General features: G+C 40.0%; 1 protein-coding gene across 1 annotated transcript in view; it reads left to right on the top strand.

The window, feature by feature from the left end:
• The first annotated feature begins 1,183 nt into the window (after positions 1–1,183).
• The window catches only part of LOC148571048 (uncharacterized), a 121,721-nt gene continuing 101,404 nt past the window's right edge, over positions 1,184–21,500 (top strand). The window contains exons 1-2 of the mRNA XM_088507198.1: positions 1,184–1,365; positions 16,322–16,411. Coding sequence (XP_088363324.1) covers positions 1,184–1,365; positions 16,322–16,411 — 272 coding nt within the window. The remainder of the gene's footprint in view (positions 1,366–16,321; positions 16,412–21,500) is intronic.

The raw sequence follows: 21,500 nt of genomic DNA, 5'->3' as shown, positions 1-21,500 counted from the left end.
TAAAAAGAAAAAAATATATAATTAATTTTTTTTTGAAATATAAACAGAACATACATCAATGCACATGGTATTTAAATTTGTTTTGGTTTTACATGAGTATGCTCCCAAAATCCTTATTATCTTATTGAGTTAATCCTTTTCCTATCAACCCATGTTCCCATGTTTCCCCACACTTAGTGGATACACAATCTCTATCTTAAGCTAACCAAGGATTCAACTTGGGGTATTTAATTTATTTTTCTGCTTAAGGCTAGTAATGTGGTCATAGAATAAGAGGGGATTAAAAGCTCAAGGGGGCTAACAAGGGTGATGTAAAAGGGTAAGCTTATTTGGGATAAGTGAGGAAAATTTTAAATGATGGCCTCAATCATCTCTTGGTATGTATCTATATTCTATATTGGACATATAGATTAAAACAAAGTAAAGATTACCAGAAATAAAAAAGAAGAGCGAACACACAAGAACAAAATAATTATGGTTAAATAATGTAACCATACAGATAGGCTCAAAAACTCATAGGTTGTGTGTTCTCTAGCTCAAAAACCATATATCAGTTATGTATATCATGCAAGTAGAAATCAAGAGTTCCCATTATACTCAATGTGAATCTTAGAGTGGCCCTTAAAATCTTAGTGTTTTTCCTTGAAAAATGTTGTGTAAATTAACCAATTATTTATTGCTATATATATACAGTATGTGGATTGTTGTGATTCTGTTATACTAAAGTTTTTTAGTTTACTCTTTTTATTTTCAAGTTAATCCAAGTTATCGTATGCTAAAAGGGTAAACTAAACTAATTAATCTATATATTCTATATCACAACTTAATAACTAAAATTGCAACTAAACTAAACTAAATATCTAAGATAAATATATAAATAAATCTAAGTGCAAAATGCAGAAATATAGTAAAAATATAGAAAAAGAAAAAATGTGCAAGTACTGAAAGATAAATAAGATAAGGTAAAATAAAAATAAAAATACAGAAAAATAAGCAGAATAGGATAAAAAGTGTCTGAAGAGTGGTTCACCAAAATAAAATATGCCAGAGATGGCGACCTCCCCACACTTAAATAATAGCATCGTCCTCGATGCTCACTTAGGCTGGGTGTGAGAAGTGTCATCTCCGGAAGGATGAGCAGTAGGTGTCTTGGTGGTGATCTGGGGCTCTGCAGTCTGGATAAATGTCAGAGGGTCGGTCTACTGTAGTGGAGGCTCTGCCTGAAGAGAAATCTTGGGATCAGTCGGCTGTATCTGATGGGGCTCCTCATGCTGTGGTGCAGCCTGCTCAGCTCCTGCCAGCTCAGCCTGGTCATGTGCCTCCTCCTCATGATCATCCGCCTCTGCATCAGATGGCACAGAAGCGGTGTCAGGCTCAGAGGGGATGTCGCTGCCGGATCGGATCATCAACTTGAGGTGCTCATAGCCTCGCTTGTTGCGACGCTCCATGCGATCCCAGCATGCGAATAGGTGGTGCACCAGATGATAAATAGGCTCAGTAGCAGGCGGAGGTACAGTGGATGGGGCTGGTGCAGCAGTGGATGCAGAAAGGGGCATCTGAAGATGTGGCTGCCTCACCCGAGAAAGTGAGAAAAGGGGGTCGGTACCCTAATGCCAGAAACTTCCTGCTGTGAGGGATGATTTTCTTGCAGTCTGTAGCAGTTGGCTTCTTATGAGCAAGCTCCCAAGGCACATCAGCTCGTCGGCCTAGCTGGGTGATCAGATAAGGGAAAGGGAGAGTGCCTCTGACATGGACCCTGGCCATATAATACCGGATGAAACGTGAAAGATATAGGTCCTTACCCTCCATCACACAACAGATGAGGGTGATCATAGCAGCGGGCACCTCTGTCTCATGAGTGCTCGGCATCACATAATTACTCAGGATCTGCTGCCAAAGCCGATACTCATCATTTAAGTATATCAGCTTGATTCCCTTAGGCATCACTGTGTTCTTTCCCATGACCCATGGGGAAGTAGGATCAATGGTTATTCTCTGCTTGACTGCATCCCAGTCAAATCTCATGTATCTCATATCCTCTTCAGCCTTTTGGTAACCATCAGGCTGATCAGACTTAGGCTGAAGCCGGAGGATGTCCTCAATAGCTTCCTCAGTGACCAGAATCTATTTCCCTCTGAGGTGCACTGCATCCAGGGAGGTCTTGAAATAGTTACAATAAAATTCTCTGACCCAGGAGGCACTGACCTCTGTCAAGTTCCTTTCCATGAAGAACCAGCCTCGTTGTTTAATCTGTTCGGAAGTGTACTGGGTGAGTTCATCTAGAATTTTAAGAGTTCTCTCCAGGTAGAGGTTCCTGGCAGTGGCAAACACTGGATACTTGAGCTCACAGTATCTATTTGCAAATTTGATTAGATCTGTGGCAGTGAGGAGCTGGTCGGCCTTTTCCTGCGGGGTAAAGTTCTTTTCCTGCCAGGAATCGTCGTGAAGGATATCCAGGATAGAGGTAGAAGATTCTCCTCTTTTCCGTTTGCCTGTGGTAGCCTTGCCTTTTCCTTTCCTTTGGGGATCAGACATCCTGAAAAGTAGAAGTGGCAGGATATAATTGAAGAGCTAAAGTAGGAAAGCAAGTAGGCAAGTAGGAAGCATAAAGGCAAAAGAGAAAACAAATAAGAGCATGAATTGAGGTAAGTAAATCTACATTTTGGATTGAATTCGAGTTAAAATTCTGAGAGAAAAAATTACAATTCAGAATGTAATAGAAGTGGAATTCAAGTTAATTAGAAAAAACAGTAATCATGCCTTGAGTTAGAAAGTTAAAGTTGTTAAGGAAAAACCAAAAGAAGTTAGAAAGTGGAGCTGGTTTGGAGTTAAAAAGGAAGTTAGAGTGAGTGGCATGAGAAAGGTTTTCCTAGTTACCAAGAAATTCACAAAGTTGAGGAACAAACAATCATATTCAAGCAAGGAGTGCAAATTATTTATGATAATTCTGATAAATAAAGTAGGTTTAAAATGAGAATAAAATCATCAATAAGTAATTCAGTACTCAAGGAACAAAAAGGTTTAAGAATGCTAGCTTGTGCATTCATGAATTGGTTTGGTTGCAGCCAAGTAATGCAAGATAATGAGTATTCAAACCAATACATGAATGGAGTAGATTAAACCAAAAATTTGCAGAAAATTGGACAGCATTCCGGCTAAAATTGGATGTTCCCGGGTAATTGAATAGCAGAAATCACTTCATATGACAGTAAATTGTGCTAAAAATATTAACAATTAGCAAGGACAGTAAGGAACAGTTTAACAGCAACATCAAATATGAAGATCATATGAACAGCACAACATTACATCAAAGTCAGAATTGCGAATCAGAGAAAAACAGTTAGCAAGAATGGTGCAATTATCAGGCCTAAATCCACTAACCACATCCTAGCTACCTAACCACCTAAAATCCACTACAACATGCATCTCTAACTATCCTATTTTGAACAAAAATTGTAAAATATGCAACTAATTGACTAATCAGAAAATAAAAGCGGTAGTCGGCGGAACCTGGTATGTAGAAATAGAAAGTAGGCTTAGAGAGATGGTGGTGGTGTTGGTGACGCAGCGGTGATGGGTGGCGGCGTGGTGGCGGTCGGAGGTGGAGGTATGGCGGGTTGGTGGGTTTGGGTGGATAAGGTTGAGGGAAGGGAAGAGAGAAGGAGGTGAGGGATGTGTTGTGGTTGGGGGGTGTGGTGGTTGGCTGGAGGTCAGGGGGTGGCGCGGTTGTGGTTGGCGCGGCGGCTATGGGGGTCGGGCGTGGAGGGAGGAGGAAGGGAGAAGGGGAGGGAAGAGAAGAAAGGAAAGAAGAAGTAGGGGGGTTGCGTCGGCGGCGGTCCTGGCGGCGCGGCGGCGGGTCTGGGCGGCTGGGAGGGGTGGTGGTTGGGCGGGTGTGGGAGAAGAGAAGTTGCTGAGAGGGGCGGGGGAGTTTCGCGTGAATGGGTAGGGTTTCGCGTGATTTTTGGGCGAAAAGGGTGTTGACGCGAACGCGTCATTGACGCGATCGCGTGAATTGGGGAAAAGGTAAGGGACGCGTACGCGTGAAGCACGCGAACGCGTGAAGCACGCGAACGCGTCGCTAAGAATTGTGCTAAACGCACAGTTCCACCGTCGTTTTGGCGCAACTCTATATTTCCAAGGGGGTCCACAAAATCCACGCGACGCAGACGCGTCGCTCACGCTTTCGCGTGGGATGTGCGTAGTGCAAGCCGATTTGTGCTAAATGCACACCAGCCGCACGATTCTAGCCCAACTTTATGGGCGTTGGATCTTTACGCCGATTTTCATTTGACGTCCACGCGTGACCTGGGCGCTCGCGTGGGGTGACTTTTTTTTATGCAAAACTGCAGTATGCAATATGCAATGCTAATATGGATGCTATGACTAATTCCAAGTTCAATGAAAAATAAAATAAAATAAAATAAAAATAAATAAAACGAAATAAAATTGAAAAAGAAACAATAATACCATGGTGGGTTGTCTCCCACCTAGCACTTTTGATTAAAGTCCTTAAGTTGGATATTTGGGGAGTCCTTTGTTATGGTGGCTTGTGCTTGAATTCATCCAAAAATCTCCACCCTGTTTGGAATGCCAGCAGCCTCCGGGGTCCCAAACTAGGCATGTAAAGCCTTTGAGTAAATTCAAACAGGTTCTCAGGTTCCCGGGATGTTGAATGTCAGAATAGATTCCAGGATCCCAAATCTTACTTTTATATCTGCCTTTATCTTGATTTTTATTTTTCCAGCCGGGCGGTTTGGAAGTTGCGTTCTCACCAAGATGGCCAAACATCTTCCTAGACCCATTCAATCAAACTCGAAACCAATCCTTACACTTCAAAGTGAAGTGTGGAACTTTATTGAGTCTTGCGTACCAGCCTTGAGCACGAACCATTTCCCTTTTACTCTTAATGCCGCAAAGAGCTCTAAACTGGCCATCTATTTCAAGTAAACCATATTCAAGTGGAAAAGTAAGGATAAAAGCTAAAGATTTTACCCACTTGAAGTTTGTATTGGGCGGTAATGGCCTTGGAATAGGTGTTTCCAGTGGTTTTGCATGCTCTACTCCCTTGTATTCTTCCGTGAATTCTTCCACTTCTTTGCAAACTTCTTCAATTTCAACCACGTCTTAATCCAAGTCTTCGATATCTTCCTTATCGCTCAAATTATAAGTTGGAGGTTGCGAAAAATCTACCTCTGCATCATCTTCGTATTCACTTGGGGAAGATTCTTCCATCTCAAATAGTTCACTTGCGGATGCAAGTTCATTACTAGGGGAATGTAACTCGTGATCATCACTATCAAGGAAACTTACTTGTTGAGTTATTCCGTCCAGTTCTTCATAAGATTCCTGCTTTGGAGGTTGTGCACTATCCTCCTTAGCATCAATTGTAAATTTCTTGATGGAATTCTCCTCATTTCTGTCTTCCTATGGAGGTTCAGCATCTCCTAAATCTTCAACCAATTCTTCTTCTTCTATAATTTCAGCGTCCTCCACTTGTTCTAGTACAAAGTCATCCTCCGTACTATCCAGTGGGGCTTCTAGTATCTCCTTCATACTGCGTTCTTCATTAGTTTGTCCCATATGTAGCCATGGGGTTCCTTGAGTGTCCGAATGTCGGAAAGGTAGTCTATTGATTGCTTGATTCAATTGGTGAAGTGTGGCATGAAATTTTTCAAATGTTTCCTTGAGTTGCTCCCTTGATTCTTGGAATGATGGATATGGACATGGTGCATAGGGAAGTGATGGTTCTTGGGAGTAATTGGGTTGGAATTGGGGTGGATACGGGTTAGGGTCATATGGAGGTGAATGGTGGTAGTTGGCTTGTGAGTGTGGTGGTTCAAAGCTGCGTTGAAGAGGTGGTTCATAGGCGTATGATGGGGCTTGTCGGTAATTACAAGGGGGTCCACCATATCTATTGTTCTGACAAGCATTATTGAATGGTCATCGTCCATGATAGTTTGGAAGGTGTTATTGCCTAAAGGGTTGATCAGATCCTCGTGGCTCCATCCATCTCTGATTGTTTTGACCTTGATGCATGTTCCTATTATAGCTTCCATTCCTTTCAACATTATTAGAACCAAACTCAAAGCGATAGGGGTGAGAATTCATAGTAAATAATAAAAATTAAAAGTGAAAACTAAAAAGAAATAAACAAGCAAAAGAAAATATTTACAATAACCAATAATAAGGCACACAGTTGCAACTCCCCGGCAACGGCGCCATTTTGACGATCGAATTTCTGCTAATTTAGAATTTAATAAAAATAATCGTGTTGATAGTATAGTTTTTAAACCAATAGAGAATCCTTTCGTACAAAAGTTTTATTTGTCACTAAAGCAAACCCAATAAAAAAAATAAATAACCGAAGTATTTAAATCTCGGGTCATCTCTCAAGGAATTGCAGGGTGGTGTGATTTAATATTGGTTATGAAAAATTGTATTTTTGGGTTTTGAAATAAGGAACAGGTAATTTAAATGACGAGAAAAATAAATTAATAATTATAAATATCTCTTCGCTTGGTATAAGAAATTGAGGTCCTATCCTGACTATCTTTTTCAGGTGTGATGAGAATTGGATTTTGCTCCCACTTTTATTAACCTTTACTAACAAAGGAAAGTCAAGTGGACGAATTAATTTGCTCCTCAGGTCCCAGTCAACTCATATGGAAAGACCAGAGTTATTGGAGTACAAATTAATCAGCAAAGAATTCCAATTTCAATCAACAACTGAGTTTGATAATTCAAGTGTTACTAATTACTCAACCAAAACAAGAGGGAAAATAAATCTAAATTCAAATTGGAAGCAATCATAAATATAATAAAACAATTATTAATCTGAAATACCTCAAAATATATTAATTAAGAAAATCATAACATGAATAGTTCATAAGTCACATTCGAATATTAACAAGAAAAAGTATTGGAATAAATAGAAATAAAGGAGAAACATTAATTGAAGGAAAATATTGAACCTGATATTGAAGTGGTAAAAATAAAAGGAATCCTAATCCTAAAACCTAAGAGAGACAATAGAACCTCTCTCTCTAAAAACTACATCTAATCCTAAAATTATGAAATATGAATATTGTATTCTGTATATCCTTGATTCCTTCATTCTCTGGCTTATATTCTGTGTTTCTGGCTTGGATTGGGCCGAAAAAGGGTCTAGCAATCACTGGGGGCGTTTTCTGCAGATTTTTGTACATGGCGTCTGTCACGCGTTTGTGTGGGTCACGCGTACGCGTCAACTACGTTCTGCTCAAGGCGCGCATCCGCATCATCCACGCGTTCGCGTCGCTGCATTTTCGCGCTAGGCACGTGTTCGCGTCGTCCATGCATTCGCGTCGCTTCCTTTTCTTCAAAACTCCATTTTTGTGTTTTCTTTCCATTTTTGTGTGTTTCCTTTTTGTCCTTTAAGCCTTTCCTGCCCTATGATATATGAAAATACTTAACACACACATCACGGCATCGAATGATAATAAAGGATAATTAAATTTAGTAATTTTAAAGCATAGGAAACGTGTTTTTCACTTATATCATAAATTAGGGAAGGGAAAGTAAAACCATGCAATTTACATAAATAAGTGGGTGAAGAATTGATAAAACACTCAATTTGGGTACAAAATATATCATAAAATATAGGTTTATCAAGTAGCAGAATCCATCTTATTAATCTGGGCTTAGATTCTTGTTTGGTAAGCAAGTATTTGAGTGCTGCATGATCAGTGAATACAATTACTTTAGAGCCAATAAGATATGATCTAAACTTATCAAAAGCAAAGACTATGGCTAAAAGTTCTTTCTCCGTGGTGGTGTAGTTTCTTTGATTCTCATTAAGGACCTTGCTAGCATAGTAAATAACATGCACTAGCTTGTCTTTCTTCTATCCTAGAACAACACCAACAGCAAAATCAGATGCATCACACATTAATTCAAAGGGAAGATCCCAGCTAGGTGGTGCTATAATAGGTGCAGAGGAGAGTCTCTTCTTAAGCTCATCAAAGGCTACCATGCACTCTCTATCAAAAACAAAGGGAGTATTGGAGACAAGTAGGTTAGTAAGAGGTTTTGCAATATTTAAAAAGTCCTTGATAAACCTCCTATAGAACCCAGCGTGTCCCAAAAAGCTTTTGATTGCCTTGACATTGCAAGGTGGAGGTAATTTCTCAATTACTTCCACCTTTGCCTTATCCACTTCTATGCCATTGTTTGAAATCTTGTGACCAACCCCCTCAGTTACCATAAAATGGCACTTCTCCCAGTTCAAAACCAGGTTGGTTTCTTAGCACCTTTTTAGCACCAGGGCAAGATGACATAGGCAATCAGAATATGAGTTTCCAAACACAGAAAAGTCGTCCATGAATACTTCTATGAACTTCTCAACCATGTCCGAAAAGATAGAGAGCATGCACCCTTGGAATGTTGCAGGTGCATTGCACAATCCAAATGGCATTCTCCTATATGCAAAAATACCATATGGACAAGTAAATGAAGTTTTTTCCTGATCCTTGGGGTCTACAACAATTTGATTGTAGCCCGAATACCCATCCAGGAAGCAATAATACTCATGTCCTGCCAATCTCTCGAGCATCTGATCCATGAAAGGTAAGGGGAAATGATCTTTCCTGGTGGCTTCATTAAGCTTCCTATAGTCAATGCACATGTGCCACCCGGTCACCGTTCTTGTAGGTATAAGCTCATTCTTCTCATTTGGTACAATAGTGATCCCTCCCTTCTTTGGGACTACCTGCACCGGGCTTACCCAAGGGCTGTCTGAGATGGGGTAAATCACCCCTGCTTGCCACAACTTCAACACTTCTTTTTGAACCACTTCATTCATAGTCGGATTCAGCCTCCTTTGTTGTTGCCTTGAAGGTTTGGCATCTTCCTCAAGTAGGATCTTGTTCATGCACATTGAAGGACTAATCCCTTTTAGATCTGCAAGTGTCCAGCCTATGGCATCCTTGTGTTGTCTCAGCACTTGGATAAGCTCCTCTTCCTGCTCCTTACTCAGACTTGAATTTATGATCACTGGGTGGGTATTGTTGGCACCCAAATATGCATATTTCAAGCTGGGTGGTAAGGTTTTCAATTCTAGTTTTGGTGCTTCTGCTTCTTTGTTGTCTGTGGTGGTTGGCATGATTGAATTCTTCCTGGTTTCTTGTGGTAGTTCTTCATTTGATGTTGGTTGTTCCAGCCCCATAGTTCTGTCACATTGCTCTTCTTCCAAAACCCCTTGAACTATCTGTTCTACGGTGTCTACCATCATGCATTCTCCTATGGACTCCTTGGGGTAACTCATTGCCTTAAAGACGTTGAAGACCATCTTCTCTTCATGCAATCTCAAGACTAGTTCCCCTTTTTGCACATCAATGATGGCTCTAGCAGTAGTTAGGAATGGCCTTCCTAGGATGATTGATGTGTTGGCCTCTTCTTCCATGTCCAGCATAACAAAGTCAGTTGGAAAAATGAATTCCCTCACTTTCACCAACAAGTCTTCCACTACCCTATGTGGAAACTTGAATGTTCTGTCAGCCAATTAGAGTGCCATTCTTGTTGGTTTGGCTTCCTCAATCTTCATCCTTCTCATCATGGTTAAGGACATGAGATTTATGCTAGCTCCTGATGATTGGACTTTTGTGTGGGTTAGAATTCACAATTGAAAGCTCGTTGTAATATAGTTCCTAAACCAAGCAATAGTCCTTTCATACAAAAATTTGTTTGTCACAAATACAACCCCTAAATTTATAAACCGAAGTATTGAACCTCGGGTCGTTCTCCCTAGGAATTACAATAAAGTATTGGTTATGGGTTGTATTTTGGGGTTTTTGGGATAAGAGACATGAAATGTAAATGGCAATGAAAATAAACTAACAATTAAAAAGGTCTTGGCAAGGTTTGGTGGTCAAGGATCTCTATCCTAATCACTAACCACAACATGAGAATTGGTAAGGATCAACCTCATTAAGTCATCCTCTAACTAACAAAGGAAAGTCAAATGAGCTATGTCAATCCAAGTCTATAAGTCCTAGTTCTCCACTAAATCAATTAGTGAGATCTAGAGTTAATGGCTCCCAATCGTCAATCACTTGGACATTAGTAACTCAAGAGTTCCTAAGTTACCTTCCCAAGCCAAGAGCACTAAAATCTACTCTAAAATCCAACCACGTATTTCATCAAACACTTGGAAGGCATAAAAGAAAAGCATAGTAAATTGCAAGAATTAAAGGAATCTACAACCACAAAAGTAAGAGATTAACAATAGAAAGGCAAAACAATAGAAAAGTAAACTCATAACTAAAAGAAGCATTGTAACAAACACATAGAAGGCAATAAAAGTAAACAACATGAATTGCAAGAATTAAAGAGAGATTTAACTAGAATAGCAAGAGATCAACAATAGAAAAGGAAAACAATTATGAAACAACAAAGAACTTACCAATTGTATTGAAGAAGAAATGTAGATCTACAAAGAAAGTTCATAAACTACAACTAACAATACAATAGAATTATAAGAGAAGAAGAATTCTACAACTACAAGAGAACAATTAAGAAAGAAAAAAGGAAAATTAGAAGAGAGAAGAAGAGCTAGATCTAGATCTAAACCTAATCCTAATTCTAGAGAGAAGTGAGAGCTTCTCTCTCTTAAAACTAACTAAAGCATGGTAAAACTAAAATAAAACTAAACTAATGACTAGATGCCTCATCCCCCTTCAATCCTTGGGTCAAATAGCATCAAAAATGAGTTGGATTGGGCCCACAAGGCTTTATAATTCGCTGGCCATGTATTGCTTTAAGTGGATCATATGGCAGCAACGATGCGTGCGCATACAATGCGCATACGTGTCACCATAAGTGTGTGGAAAATATGACAAATCTTATATCGTTTTGAAGCCCCAGATGTTAGCTTTCTAACGCAACTGAAACCGCATCATTTGGACCTCTGTAGCTCAAGTTATGGTCGTTTAAGTGCGAAGATGTCAGCTTGATAGCTTTTTGATTCCCTCATTTCTTCATGAGTTCTCCATTTTTACATGCTTTTCCTTCATTCCCTTCATCCAATCTTTGCCTCCTAAATCTGAAATCACTTGACAAACATATCAAGGCATCTAATGGAATCAAGGTGAATTAAATTTAGCTATTCTAAGTCCTAAAAAGCATGTGTTCACTCTTAAGCACAATTAAAGGAGAATTTACAAAACCATGCTATTTCATTGAATAAATGTGGGTAAAAGGTGATAAAATCCCTTAAATAAAGCATAAGATAAACCCTACAAATGGGGTTTATCAGCTCCCAGGTCACACAAGGCTTTCTCAATAGTGATATCCCCTATGATGCAGGGGATTTGGAAACTCCATGGGTCCTTCATCTTCTGAGGTAGCTTCTTTTGTATGATGGCGCTACATTTCTCAGTTAGTACTATGGTCTCCTTTGCCTCCCAGTTCCTTTTTCTTGTTATAAGCTCTTTCAAGAATTTGGCATAGAGTGGCATTTGCTCCAATGCCTCAGCAAATGGTATGCTGATTTGGAGCTTCTTGAAGATCTCTAGGAACTTAGAGAATTGGCCATCCTTCCCATCTTTTCTCAATCTTTATGGGTATGGTGCCTTTGGCACATAAGGCTTCAAGACTGGTTTTGGTGAGGGTGGAACAGGGGTCTCTTCTTCATTCTTGTTTTCATGCTTTTCTGAAACTTCTTCTTCATGGTTGCTTTTGCTTGGGTTTCCCTCCTCCATAACTTTCCCACTTCTAAGCGTAATGGCCTTGAATTCCCCTCTTGGGTTGGCCATGGTATCACTGGGGAATGTGTGTGTGGACATAGGATTTGCTTGGATAAGATCCCTACTTGTGCTTCCAACTTTGAGATTGCTGCGCCTTGATTTTTCAGATTTGACCTGTATTCTTCTTGATTGGCATCTATCCTTCTGTCAGTCTACGTTTGTCTCTCCGTAAGGGTGGAGACTGCTCCTGCAAGCTGTGGTGATTGTTGTGCTATTGTAACTTCCATCCTCTCAAAGTTGCTCTTGATTTCACATGGTTGCATAGTTGAGGGTGGTGTGTCTTGATGGTGGTTTTGTGTGTTAGTTGGTTGCCATGGTATGATGTGTTTTGTGAGTTATGGTAAGGTTTATGGTTGCCTGTTTGATGGTTAGGGTTGTAAGTGTTGTGTTGATTTGATGGATAAGGTTTGTTGTACTCCTGGTTATGGTTTTGTTGGTTTCCCACCCAAAATTTGGGTGGTTCTTCCAACCTGGGTCTTATATCTTAGAGTTTGGATCATATGGTAGTCTAGATGAGTTGTTCACATAATTAGCTTGTTCCCAGTCACTGTCAGATTCTGATGTACTTCTTTCTTGTTGAGGAGTTTGGTCTTAAATGGCTGAGACTTGATTAGACTCCATCTTCTTGGTTAAGGCTGCTATTTGTGCTGTAATTGCCTTGTTTTGAGCTAACAAAGCATCTACAGAGTTGAGTTCTAGCACTCCTTTCTTCTGATTCTTTCTGAAGCATAGAAATACTCATTTTCAGCTACAGTCTCGATGACATCTATGGCTTCTTCAATGGTTTTCTTCTTGTTGAGTGAGCCTCCTGAAGAATGATCCACGGCCATCTTTGATTCATAGGACAGCCCTTCATAGAAGATGTGTAGTTGTACCCACTCATTGAACATTTCTGGTGGGCATCTTCTTGTCAGATCTTTGAATCTCTCCGAGGCCTCGTAGAGTGTTTTCCCATCTTGTTGTCTGAAAGTTTGCACCTTAGCTCTTAGCCTGTTGATTCTTTGTGGAGAGTAAAATCTTGCAAGGAATCTGTTTACAACATCCTCCCATGTGGTTAGGCTCTCCTTGGGAAATGATTCCAACCTCTTTGCTGCCTTATCTCTGAGTGAAAAGGGGAACAAAAGTAGCTTGTAGATGTCAGGGTGTACCCCATTGGACTTTACAGTATCACATATCCTCAGGAATGTGTTGAGATATTGATTTGGGTCTTCTTGGGCATTTCCTCCATATGAACAATTATTCTGGACAAGTGTGATGAGTTGAGGTTTCAACTCAAAATTGTTAGCATGGATTGTTGGCTTTAGGATGCTACTGCCACAATTTCCTGGATTTGGGTTGATATAGGAGCCTAAGACTCTCCTTTCTTGCCCAACATGATTGCCAGCTTCCTCTCCAACATGGTTATGTGCTTTTTCTTCCATGGTGGTTTCTAGATCTTCCTCTACTTCTTCTTCTCCAACTATGCCTTTGCCTCTGGCCTCCTGATGCGGGCAGAAATTAGCGAATTAAAAATTGTTAAAATATATACGTTGCAAGTATAGTTCTTAACTCGCCAAAAATCCGCCTTATCAATTTAGAAGGGTGTCACAGAAAATAAAATTAAAATACTGGGAGTATGAGTCCCAGGTCATCTCCCAACGAGTTTCAGGAAAGGGTGCTATTTTATTAATCAGAATGTTTTCAAAAATGTTTGATTGAATGGCAGAAAATTAAATTGGAGAATTTATATAAATTTAAATAAAAACCTTGACTGGGAGTTGATTACATGGAAGCCCTATTCTTGATGGAATACTCTCAAGATTAATTGACAATTGAGAATTATTACGTTTAGTTATCCTTTACTAAGTAAGGGGAGGTCAAACAAGTTGGAATGTTGTTCTATCCACAATTTCCAATCCACTCTTGGGAGGATTGGTGTTAGGAACTAGAGAGCAAGCCAACAATAAACTCAATTACAACCTTTCTCTTGAACATTCCACTCAAGGGTTCCTTTCAATCAACTCCCCATCAAGTTAGGGAACTACTCACTCATTGTAAATGTAAAATTCATAACATCAACGTAGGAATTAAAGAAAGACATGATAAGTAATGATGAAAAGATTAATTAAAAGCAAAAGTAATTCTTATATTAATAAAAGCTAAAATAATCCAATCGTAAAATCAAATAAAATTAAGGAATATGGAAGAGTAAGAGACAAGTAAAGAGAACGAACTAGAATGTCGAAGTCTTGATGAGGCAAATAACTCTTCTCAATATCCCAATGCAAAAATAATGAAAATAACCTATCCTAAAAACTATGAATGTGTAGAGAGAAAACCTAGAGGAGGAGTAAAACTAGATCTAAAAACTAAAACTGTGCAGAATGAATGTCGTTCTTGGTTTCTGCATGTTCTCTGGCTCTAGTCTGCTGTTCTGAGCCAAAAACTGGGTCAAAATAGGGCCCAAAATCGCCCCCAGCGAATTCTGTAGATTATGCAAATCGCGCACGTCACGCGATCGCGTCGCTCATGCGGACACATCATTCGCGTTTCTGCTTTGCCACGCGGAAGCGTCGTCCATGCGGCCGCGTCGCTGCAAATTGCTCTCTTTCGCGCGGTTGCATCATCCATGCGGCCGCGTCACTTTTCGCTGGTCATCTCCTCAATTTCTTGTGTTCCTTCCATTTTTGCAGGCTTCCCTTCCAATCTCCAACTCATTCATGCCCTATAAAGCCTGAAACACTTAACACACAGATCACAGCATCGAATGGAATAAGGGAGAAATAAAATACATAATTAAAAGTCTCTAAGAAGCAAGTTTTCAACCATAAAACATCTTTAGGAAGGAAATATAAATGCATACTTATTTAATGAATAAGTGGGAAAAGATCATGATAAAACCACACAAATAAAACACAATATAAACCATGAAATAGTGGTTTATTAACCTCCCCACACTTAAACATTAGCATGTCCTCATGCTTAATTGAAGGAGATAAAATAAATGAGTAAGAACATGTAAAACCTATGAAATGCAATGCAATGCCAACTATATATATGAATGCAACTACATGATTCTTGTCCACTTGATCAATAGTAAATAAGTTCTTCAAAACAATTATAATTCAAATTCTACTAATTCAATTCTCATAAAGTAAGAGCAGGTAAAAATGCAAGAAGATAGCTCATGAAAGCAGGGAACATAGAAATTCAAGCATGGAACCCTCACTGATGGTGTATGTACACTCTAGTCTCTCTAGTGTATAGGGTAATCACTCTATCCTTCTCTAATCATGCTTTCTAATTTTTGTTCTTCTCCTAACCAATCAACAACATTTAACATACCAATGCAAACATCATGAGGTCTTTTCAAGGTTGTAACGGGGCCAAGGAAGGGTAAGGATGCATATATGGCTAAGTAAGCTTATAATTTGAATCTTTAATTAACCCAAGCTTTAACATAACCTATATACATACTCTATATAACTTTAGAATTCACACCTAGCTACCCAGAAATTTCCTTTCACTTTCCATACTCATGTTTCAACTCTTATTTTAATTTTTATCTTACATGCATTGACTTTTGAATTCCTAAATTGGGGTAATTTTGTCCCCTTATTTATTTATTAGATATTTTTGGATTTTTTTTAACATAGAAACATAAGAATAAATATAGCTTATCAATGCACATAGATTTTTTATTCTTATAGTTTCACATGAGTAGGTATCCAAATTCCCAGTATATTATCCTTATTCCCTTATTATTCTTTTGTTCCCACAATTTCCCATACTTAAATAACACACACACTTCTATCTTAAGCTAACCAAACATTCAAATTGGGATGTATAATTGTTTTTCCGCTTAAGGATAGTAATGTGGTAAAATATAGAAAAAATGGGATTTGAAGGCTCAAAGTGGTTAACAAAGGTAATTAAAAGGGTAGGCTTAATTTGGATAAGTAAGCTAAAAAAATAATGGCCTCAATCATATGCAAGCATATAAATATAATAAACATTGGACATATAAGATGAAACAAAATATAGATTACAATCATAGAGAGGTAAACACACAAGAATAAAATAATTATGGTAAAAAAGAATGTAACCATTCGTAAAGGCTCAAATCTCACAGGTTATGTGTTTTTTAGCTCAAAAATCATGTTCCAATTACAACTTCAAGCAATTTTAACCTAAATTTTTTTTAATTAAAATTAGTGAATTTTTTTCCAAAGATAGAGTCTTAGAAGAAACTTATTGTCTTTTCAATCAAGCAGAAATTACCTCCAGAAGTCAGGTACTGACCGACCTCCCCACACTTAAGGATTTGCACCGTCCTCGGTGCCATCTGTCAGGAACAATGGTGGGCTGGTAGCAGTATCTCCACAGTCGGGACTATCATGGATCCCTGTGCTGGTAAAAGAAGTGGAGTCCAGGGTGTCTGAGTTCTTGAATTTTCCCATGATCAGCTCCTTGAGGTATGTGAATCGGCGCTTGTTGCGGCGCTCTCTCATCTTAGCTTTCTGTTCCTGCCGATCCAATTTTTCAAGTATCTGTTGGAGCAGTTGGACTGTTGTAGGTGCTTGGGGTGTGGAAGAAGGAATATCTTCAACTGGTTCAGTAGGCTGGCTATTAGTGGTTGCTGAAAGTCTGAGGTATTTCCCGTTAGGGACATACTAATCATCTCGTGGAAGCATGGCTTTGATGTCCCCAGCTCTGTAGGAGACTCTGGCTGCTGAGACTAGATCTGAGGCTAAGGCGGGAAAAGGTAAGTTGCCCGCAATTTGTACGTGCTCCATAGCATTCCGGATGTGTCTTAGTAGATTCAGAGGTTGGTCTGTAAGGATGCACCATAGTAGAACGGCCATGTTCCCAGTGAAGGAGGACTCGTGAGTTCTCGGAAAAATGTAATGGGACATGATCTGTGCCCATACGCGAGCCTCCAAGGTAAGTACTGAAGCCGAAATTCCCTTAGGGCGGGTACGATGGTATCCGTAGATCCATCGGCTGCCAGGTAGTGCGATAACTCTGAGAACAGCGTCCCAGTCAAATTGGTACATCTGGCGCTTGAGTGCGGCTTCTTGAAAGGCGTCCAATCCTTCTGGAATAGGGGGAAGACTTAGAGCTCTTTGAATGGCCTCTTCTGTAATGGGGACTTGCTTCTGACGAACAAAGACAGACTGCAGAGTTGGCAGGTGGAAGTTGGAGTAGAACTCGACTACCCAAGAAAGATTGACCTGCCTTGACTATCTCTGTAGAAAATCCCATTGTCTTCGGGCAATTTGCGGCTCAACAAAGGTAGCAATATTGGGCGGGAGGAGAAGAAGGTATTCGTTGTTGTAATTCCTTTCTGCCAGAATGGGGAACATCTGCTCACAGTAGCGATTGGAGAATCGCGCAGTGTCCTTTGCTGGAAAGGCTCTTTCTTTATCATCAACCTTTATTATCCTCTTAATCTTCTTTGTTGAGGGCTTGACTGCAGTGGAAGAGGGTTCTGCCACTAATGCTCTTTTTGTTCCTCTTCTTACTGGTTGTTTGGGAGTAGCTTTCTCCTTTCCTTTCTTGGTGGCCATCCTGAAAAAGGGAAAAGAAAGTAAATTAAATTTAAAGGGATAGAGCAAGGAAGAGGTTGGTGTAAGTGATAATCAATGCACAATAAAGACGAATGGCGTTAACACATGGTCCGGATTACATGTGAAAAGCTCATCAATGGAAATATAGCAAGTGCAGGTGGTACAATGGAATGCAAGAGGTTTATTGGCATGCAGGCAAAGGCATGAGTAGCATAGATCAAGCATTCAATGTCCAATTGAAATATGTTATCATTCGTAACAAATTATCACGTTTGTATTGACAATTAAATTCAATTAATAAAATAGTGAAAGGATTTTTTGAAACGCAAGCATTGAATATTAGAGTAGAATAATGTAGAGAAGTTCATAATGCCATATGGGCTTTTTCACAAACACATATCATGCATGTAGAATAAGTTCTTGAAAATAAGAATATGAGCATGCAAGTAATCCCTTAAAATAATATATAATTATCAAACAAATTTATAACAATCCACAAGCATATAATTACAAATAATGACTCATATAAATTGATAACACCAAGTAAAAAGGAAAAAGAAAGAAAAAAAATAAGAACAATGAAGGTAAAAAGAAAAGAAAAGAAGATAACATGTAAAAATAAGAAGAATAATAGAAAAGTGAGGAGGGAAGAAGAGAAAAAACCTTGTCAATGGGGGTGAGAGAAAGTAAAAAGTGAGAAAGGAGGAAGAAGGAGGAAGGTAGAAAGAAGAAATAAGGGGGAAAAGAGAAAATAGGATTTGGGGAGAAAAAAGATATGATATTTGGCAAAATTAGGAAAACTGTGCGCCGTAAGTGACGCGATCGCGTGGGGCATGCGGTCGCGCGACTTGCGCTTAAGATGATTGACGCGGTCGCATCGGTCACGCGGTCGCGTGACCCAGTTTGTGCCATTGGCGCGAGGGTCGCCTCGCACTCGCACAACTCTCTGTTCAAAATCATTAAATGCCAAATTTCGGGTGACGCGATCGCATGGGGGATGCGATCGCGTGAGTGGGCTATTTTTGGGATACGACGCGGCCGCGTGGAGCATGCGGTCGCGTGAGGTGGACTGCGCGTTGATGAGCGGATAATTTATACGCTTTTTGGCATTGTTTTTAGTATGTTTTTAGTAGAATCTAGTTAATTTTAGAGATGTTTTCATTAGTTTTTATGTTAAATTCACATTTCTGGACTTTACTATGAGTTTGTGTATTTTTCTGTGATTTCAGGTATATTTTGGCTGAAATTGAGGGACTTGAGCAAAAATCAGATTCAGAGGTTGAAGAAGGACTGCTGATACTGTTGGATTCTGACCTCCCTGCACTCAAAGTGGATTTTCTGGAGCTACAGAACTCAAAATGGCGCGCTTCTAATTGCGTTGGAAACTAGACATCCAGGGCTTTCCAGAAATGTATAATAGTCCATACTTTGGTCGAGTTTAGACGACGTAAAAGGGCGTTGAACGCCAGTTCTACGCTGCTGTCTGGAGTTAAACGCCAGAAACAAGTCACAAACCAGAGTTGAACGCCAGAAATACGTTACAACCTGGCGTTCAACTCCAGAAAGAGCCTCTGCACGTGTAACATTCAAGCTCAGCCCAAGCACACACCAAGTGGGCCCCGGAAGTGGATTTATGCATCAATTACTTACTTCTGTAAACCCTAGTAACTAGTTTATTATAAATAGGACATTTTACTATTGTATTAGACATCCTGGATTGTATTTTTGATCCTGTGATCACGTTTTGGAGGCTGGCCATTCGGCCATGCCTGGACCTTTCACTTATGTATTTTCAACGGTAGAGTTTCTGCACTCCATAGATTACGGTGTGGAGCTCTGCTGTTCCTCAAAGATTAATGCAAAGTACTGCTGTTTTTCTATTCAATTCAACTTATTCCGCTTCTAAGATATTCATTCACACTTCAACCTGAATGTGATGAACGTGACAATCATCATCATTCCCTATGAATGCGTGCCTAACAACCACTTCCGTTCTACCTTAGATTGAATGAGTATCTCTTGGATCTCTTAATCAGAATCTTCGTGGTATAAGCTAGATTGATGGCGGCATTCATGAGAGTTCGGAAAGTCTAAACCTTGTCTGTGGTATTCCGAGCAGGACTCTGGGATTGAATGACTGTGACGTACTTCAAACTCGCGAGTGCTGGGCGTAGTGACAGACACAAAAGGAGGGTGAATCCTATTCCAGTATGATCGAGAACCTCAGATGATTAGCCGTGCTGTGACAGAGCATTTGGACCATTTTCACAAGAGGATGGGATGCAGCCATTGACAAGGGTGATGCCTCCAGACGATTAGCCATGCAGTGACAGCGCATCAGACCATTTTCTAGAGAGGATTAAAAGTAGCCATTGACAACGGTGATGTCCTTACATAAAGCCAGCCATAGAAAGGAGTAAGACTGATTAGATGAAGACAGCAAGAAAGCAGAGGTTCAGAGGAACGAATGCATCTCTATACGCTTATCTGAAATTCTAACCAATGAATTACATAAGTATTTCTATCCTTATTTTCTGTTTACTTCTTATTTAATTTCAAAAACTCCATAACCTTTTGATATCCACCTGACTGAGATTTACAAGGTGACTATAGCTTGCTTCATACCAACAATCTCCGTGGGATCGACCCTTACTCACGTAAGGTTTATTACTTGGACGACCCAGTGCACTTGCTGGTTAGTTGTGCGAAGTTGTGATAAAAATTTGAGATTACAATTGAGCGTACCATGTTGATGGCGCCATTGATGATCACAACTTCGTGCACCACGCGTCCAGCACCAGTCCAGCACCACTATAGCACAACTTTCAGCTGTGCACCATTATTATGCCGAAATCCTTGTCACGCGGCCACGTGGGGCACGCGGTTGCGTGGGAGGCCATTATTCCCATATGACGCAGTCACATCAGTGACGCAATCGCGTGGGACGATTTGTGCCATTGGCACGCCTCCAGCCACGCTCTCGCGTGACTCTCTGTTCGTTTTTATTTTCCCCCAGCTCCTTGCGACGCGGACGCGTCACTGAGGCGGTCGCGTCATGTGGAAAATTTTTTTTTAATCAAAAGCCAAAGTATGTGAATGCAGATGCACAGAATATACTAATAAATAGAAGAGTTATTGAATAAGGAAACTAAAAATAAAGAAAAGAACGATCATACCATGGTGGGTTGTCTCCCACCTAGCACTTTGCTTTAACGTCCGTAAGTTGGACGCTCCACTAGCTCAGTCTTCAGCTATGTGGGGGTCTTCCAAGCGAAAGATCTCGAGTTCCTTGTCTTTCTTTCACTTCTCGCCATGGTACAGCTTTAAGCGATGTCCATTAACTTTGATAAGTTCAGAGCTCGAAGGATGGCTAAGGTGATAAACTCCGTACGGTTCGGCCTTCTCTACTCTGTATGGACCTTCCCATCTCGATCTCAACTTGCCTGGCATGAGCCTCAGTCGAGATTTGTAAAGGAGGACTAAGTCCCCAAGTTGGAACTCTTTCCTCTTGATGTGCTGATCATGTACAGCCTTCATCTTCTCCTTGTATAGTCTTGAATTCTCATAAGCTTCTAGGCGAAGGCTCTCCAGTTCTTGCAGTTGCAACTTCCTTTCAGCTCTGGCTTTCTCAATTCCCATGTTGCACTCCTTGACTACTCAAAAGGCTTTGTGCTCTATTTCAACTGGGAGATGGCAAGCTTTTCCATAAACTAAGCAGAAAAAACTCATCCCAATGGGTGTTTTGTATGCTGTTCTGTATGCCCAGAGTGCATCTTGTAGCCTGGTGCTCCAGTCTCTTCTATAAGGCTTTACTATCTTCTGTAAGATACGCTTTATCTCTCTATTTGACACCTCGGCTTGCCCATTAGTTTGGGGATGGTAAGCTGTTGCAACTTTATGAATTATCCCATGCTTCTTCATCAATCCTGTTAGTCTCCTGTTACAAAAATGGGTGCCTTGATCGCTCACGATTGCTCGTGGTGATCCAAAGCGACAAATAATATGGTTTCTCACAAAGGAAACAACAGTGTTAGCATCATCAGTGCGGGTAGAAATTGCTTCCACCCACTTAGAAACGTAATCAACAGCTAACAAAACATAAAAATAACCATTAGAATTTGGAAATGGACCCATGAAGTCAATGCCCCAAACATCAAAAATTTCACAGAAA

The sequence above is a fragment of the Arachis ipaensis genome, chromosome B3 (genome assembly GCF_059453495.1).
Source record: "Arachis ipaensis isolate K30076 ecotype BB chromosome B3, ASM5945349v1, whole genome shotgun sequence".
Taxonomy (NCBI): Eukaryota; Viridiplantae; Streptophyta; class Magnoliopsida; order Fabales; family Fabaceae; genus Arachis; species Arachis ipaensis.
This window is presented reverse-complemented; position numbering and strand designations above follow the sequence as displayed.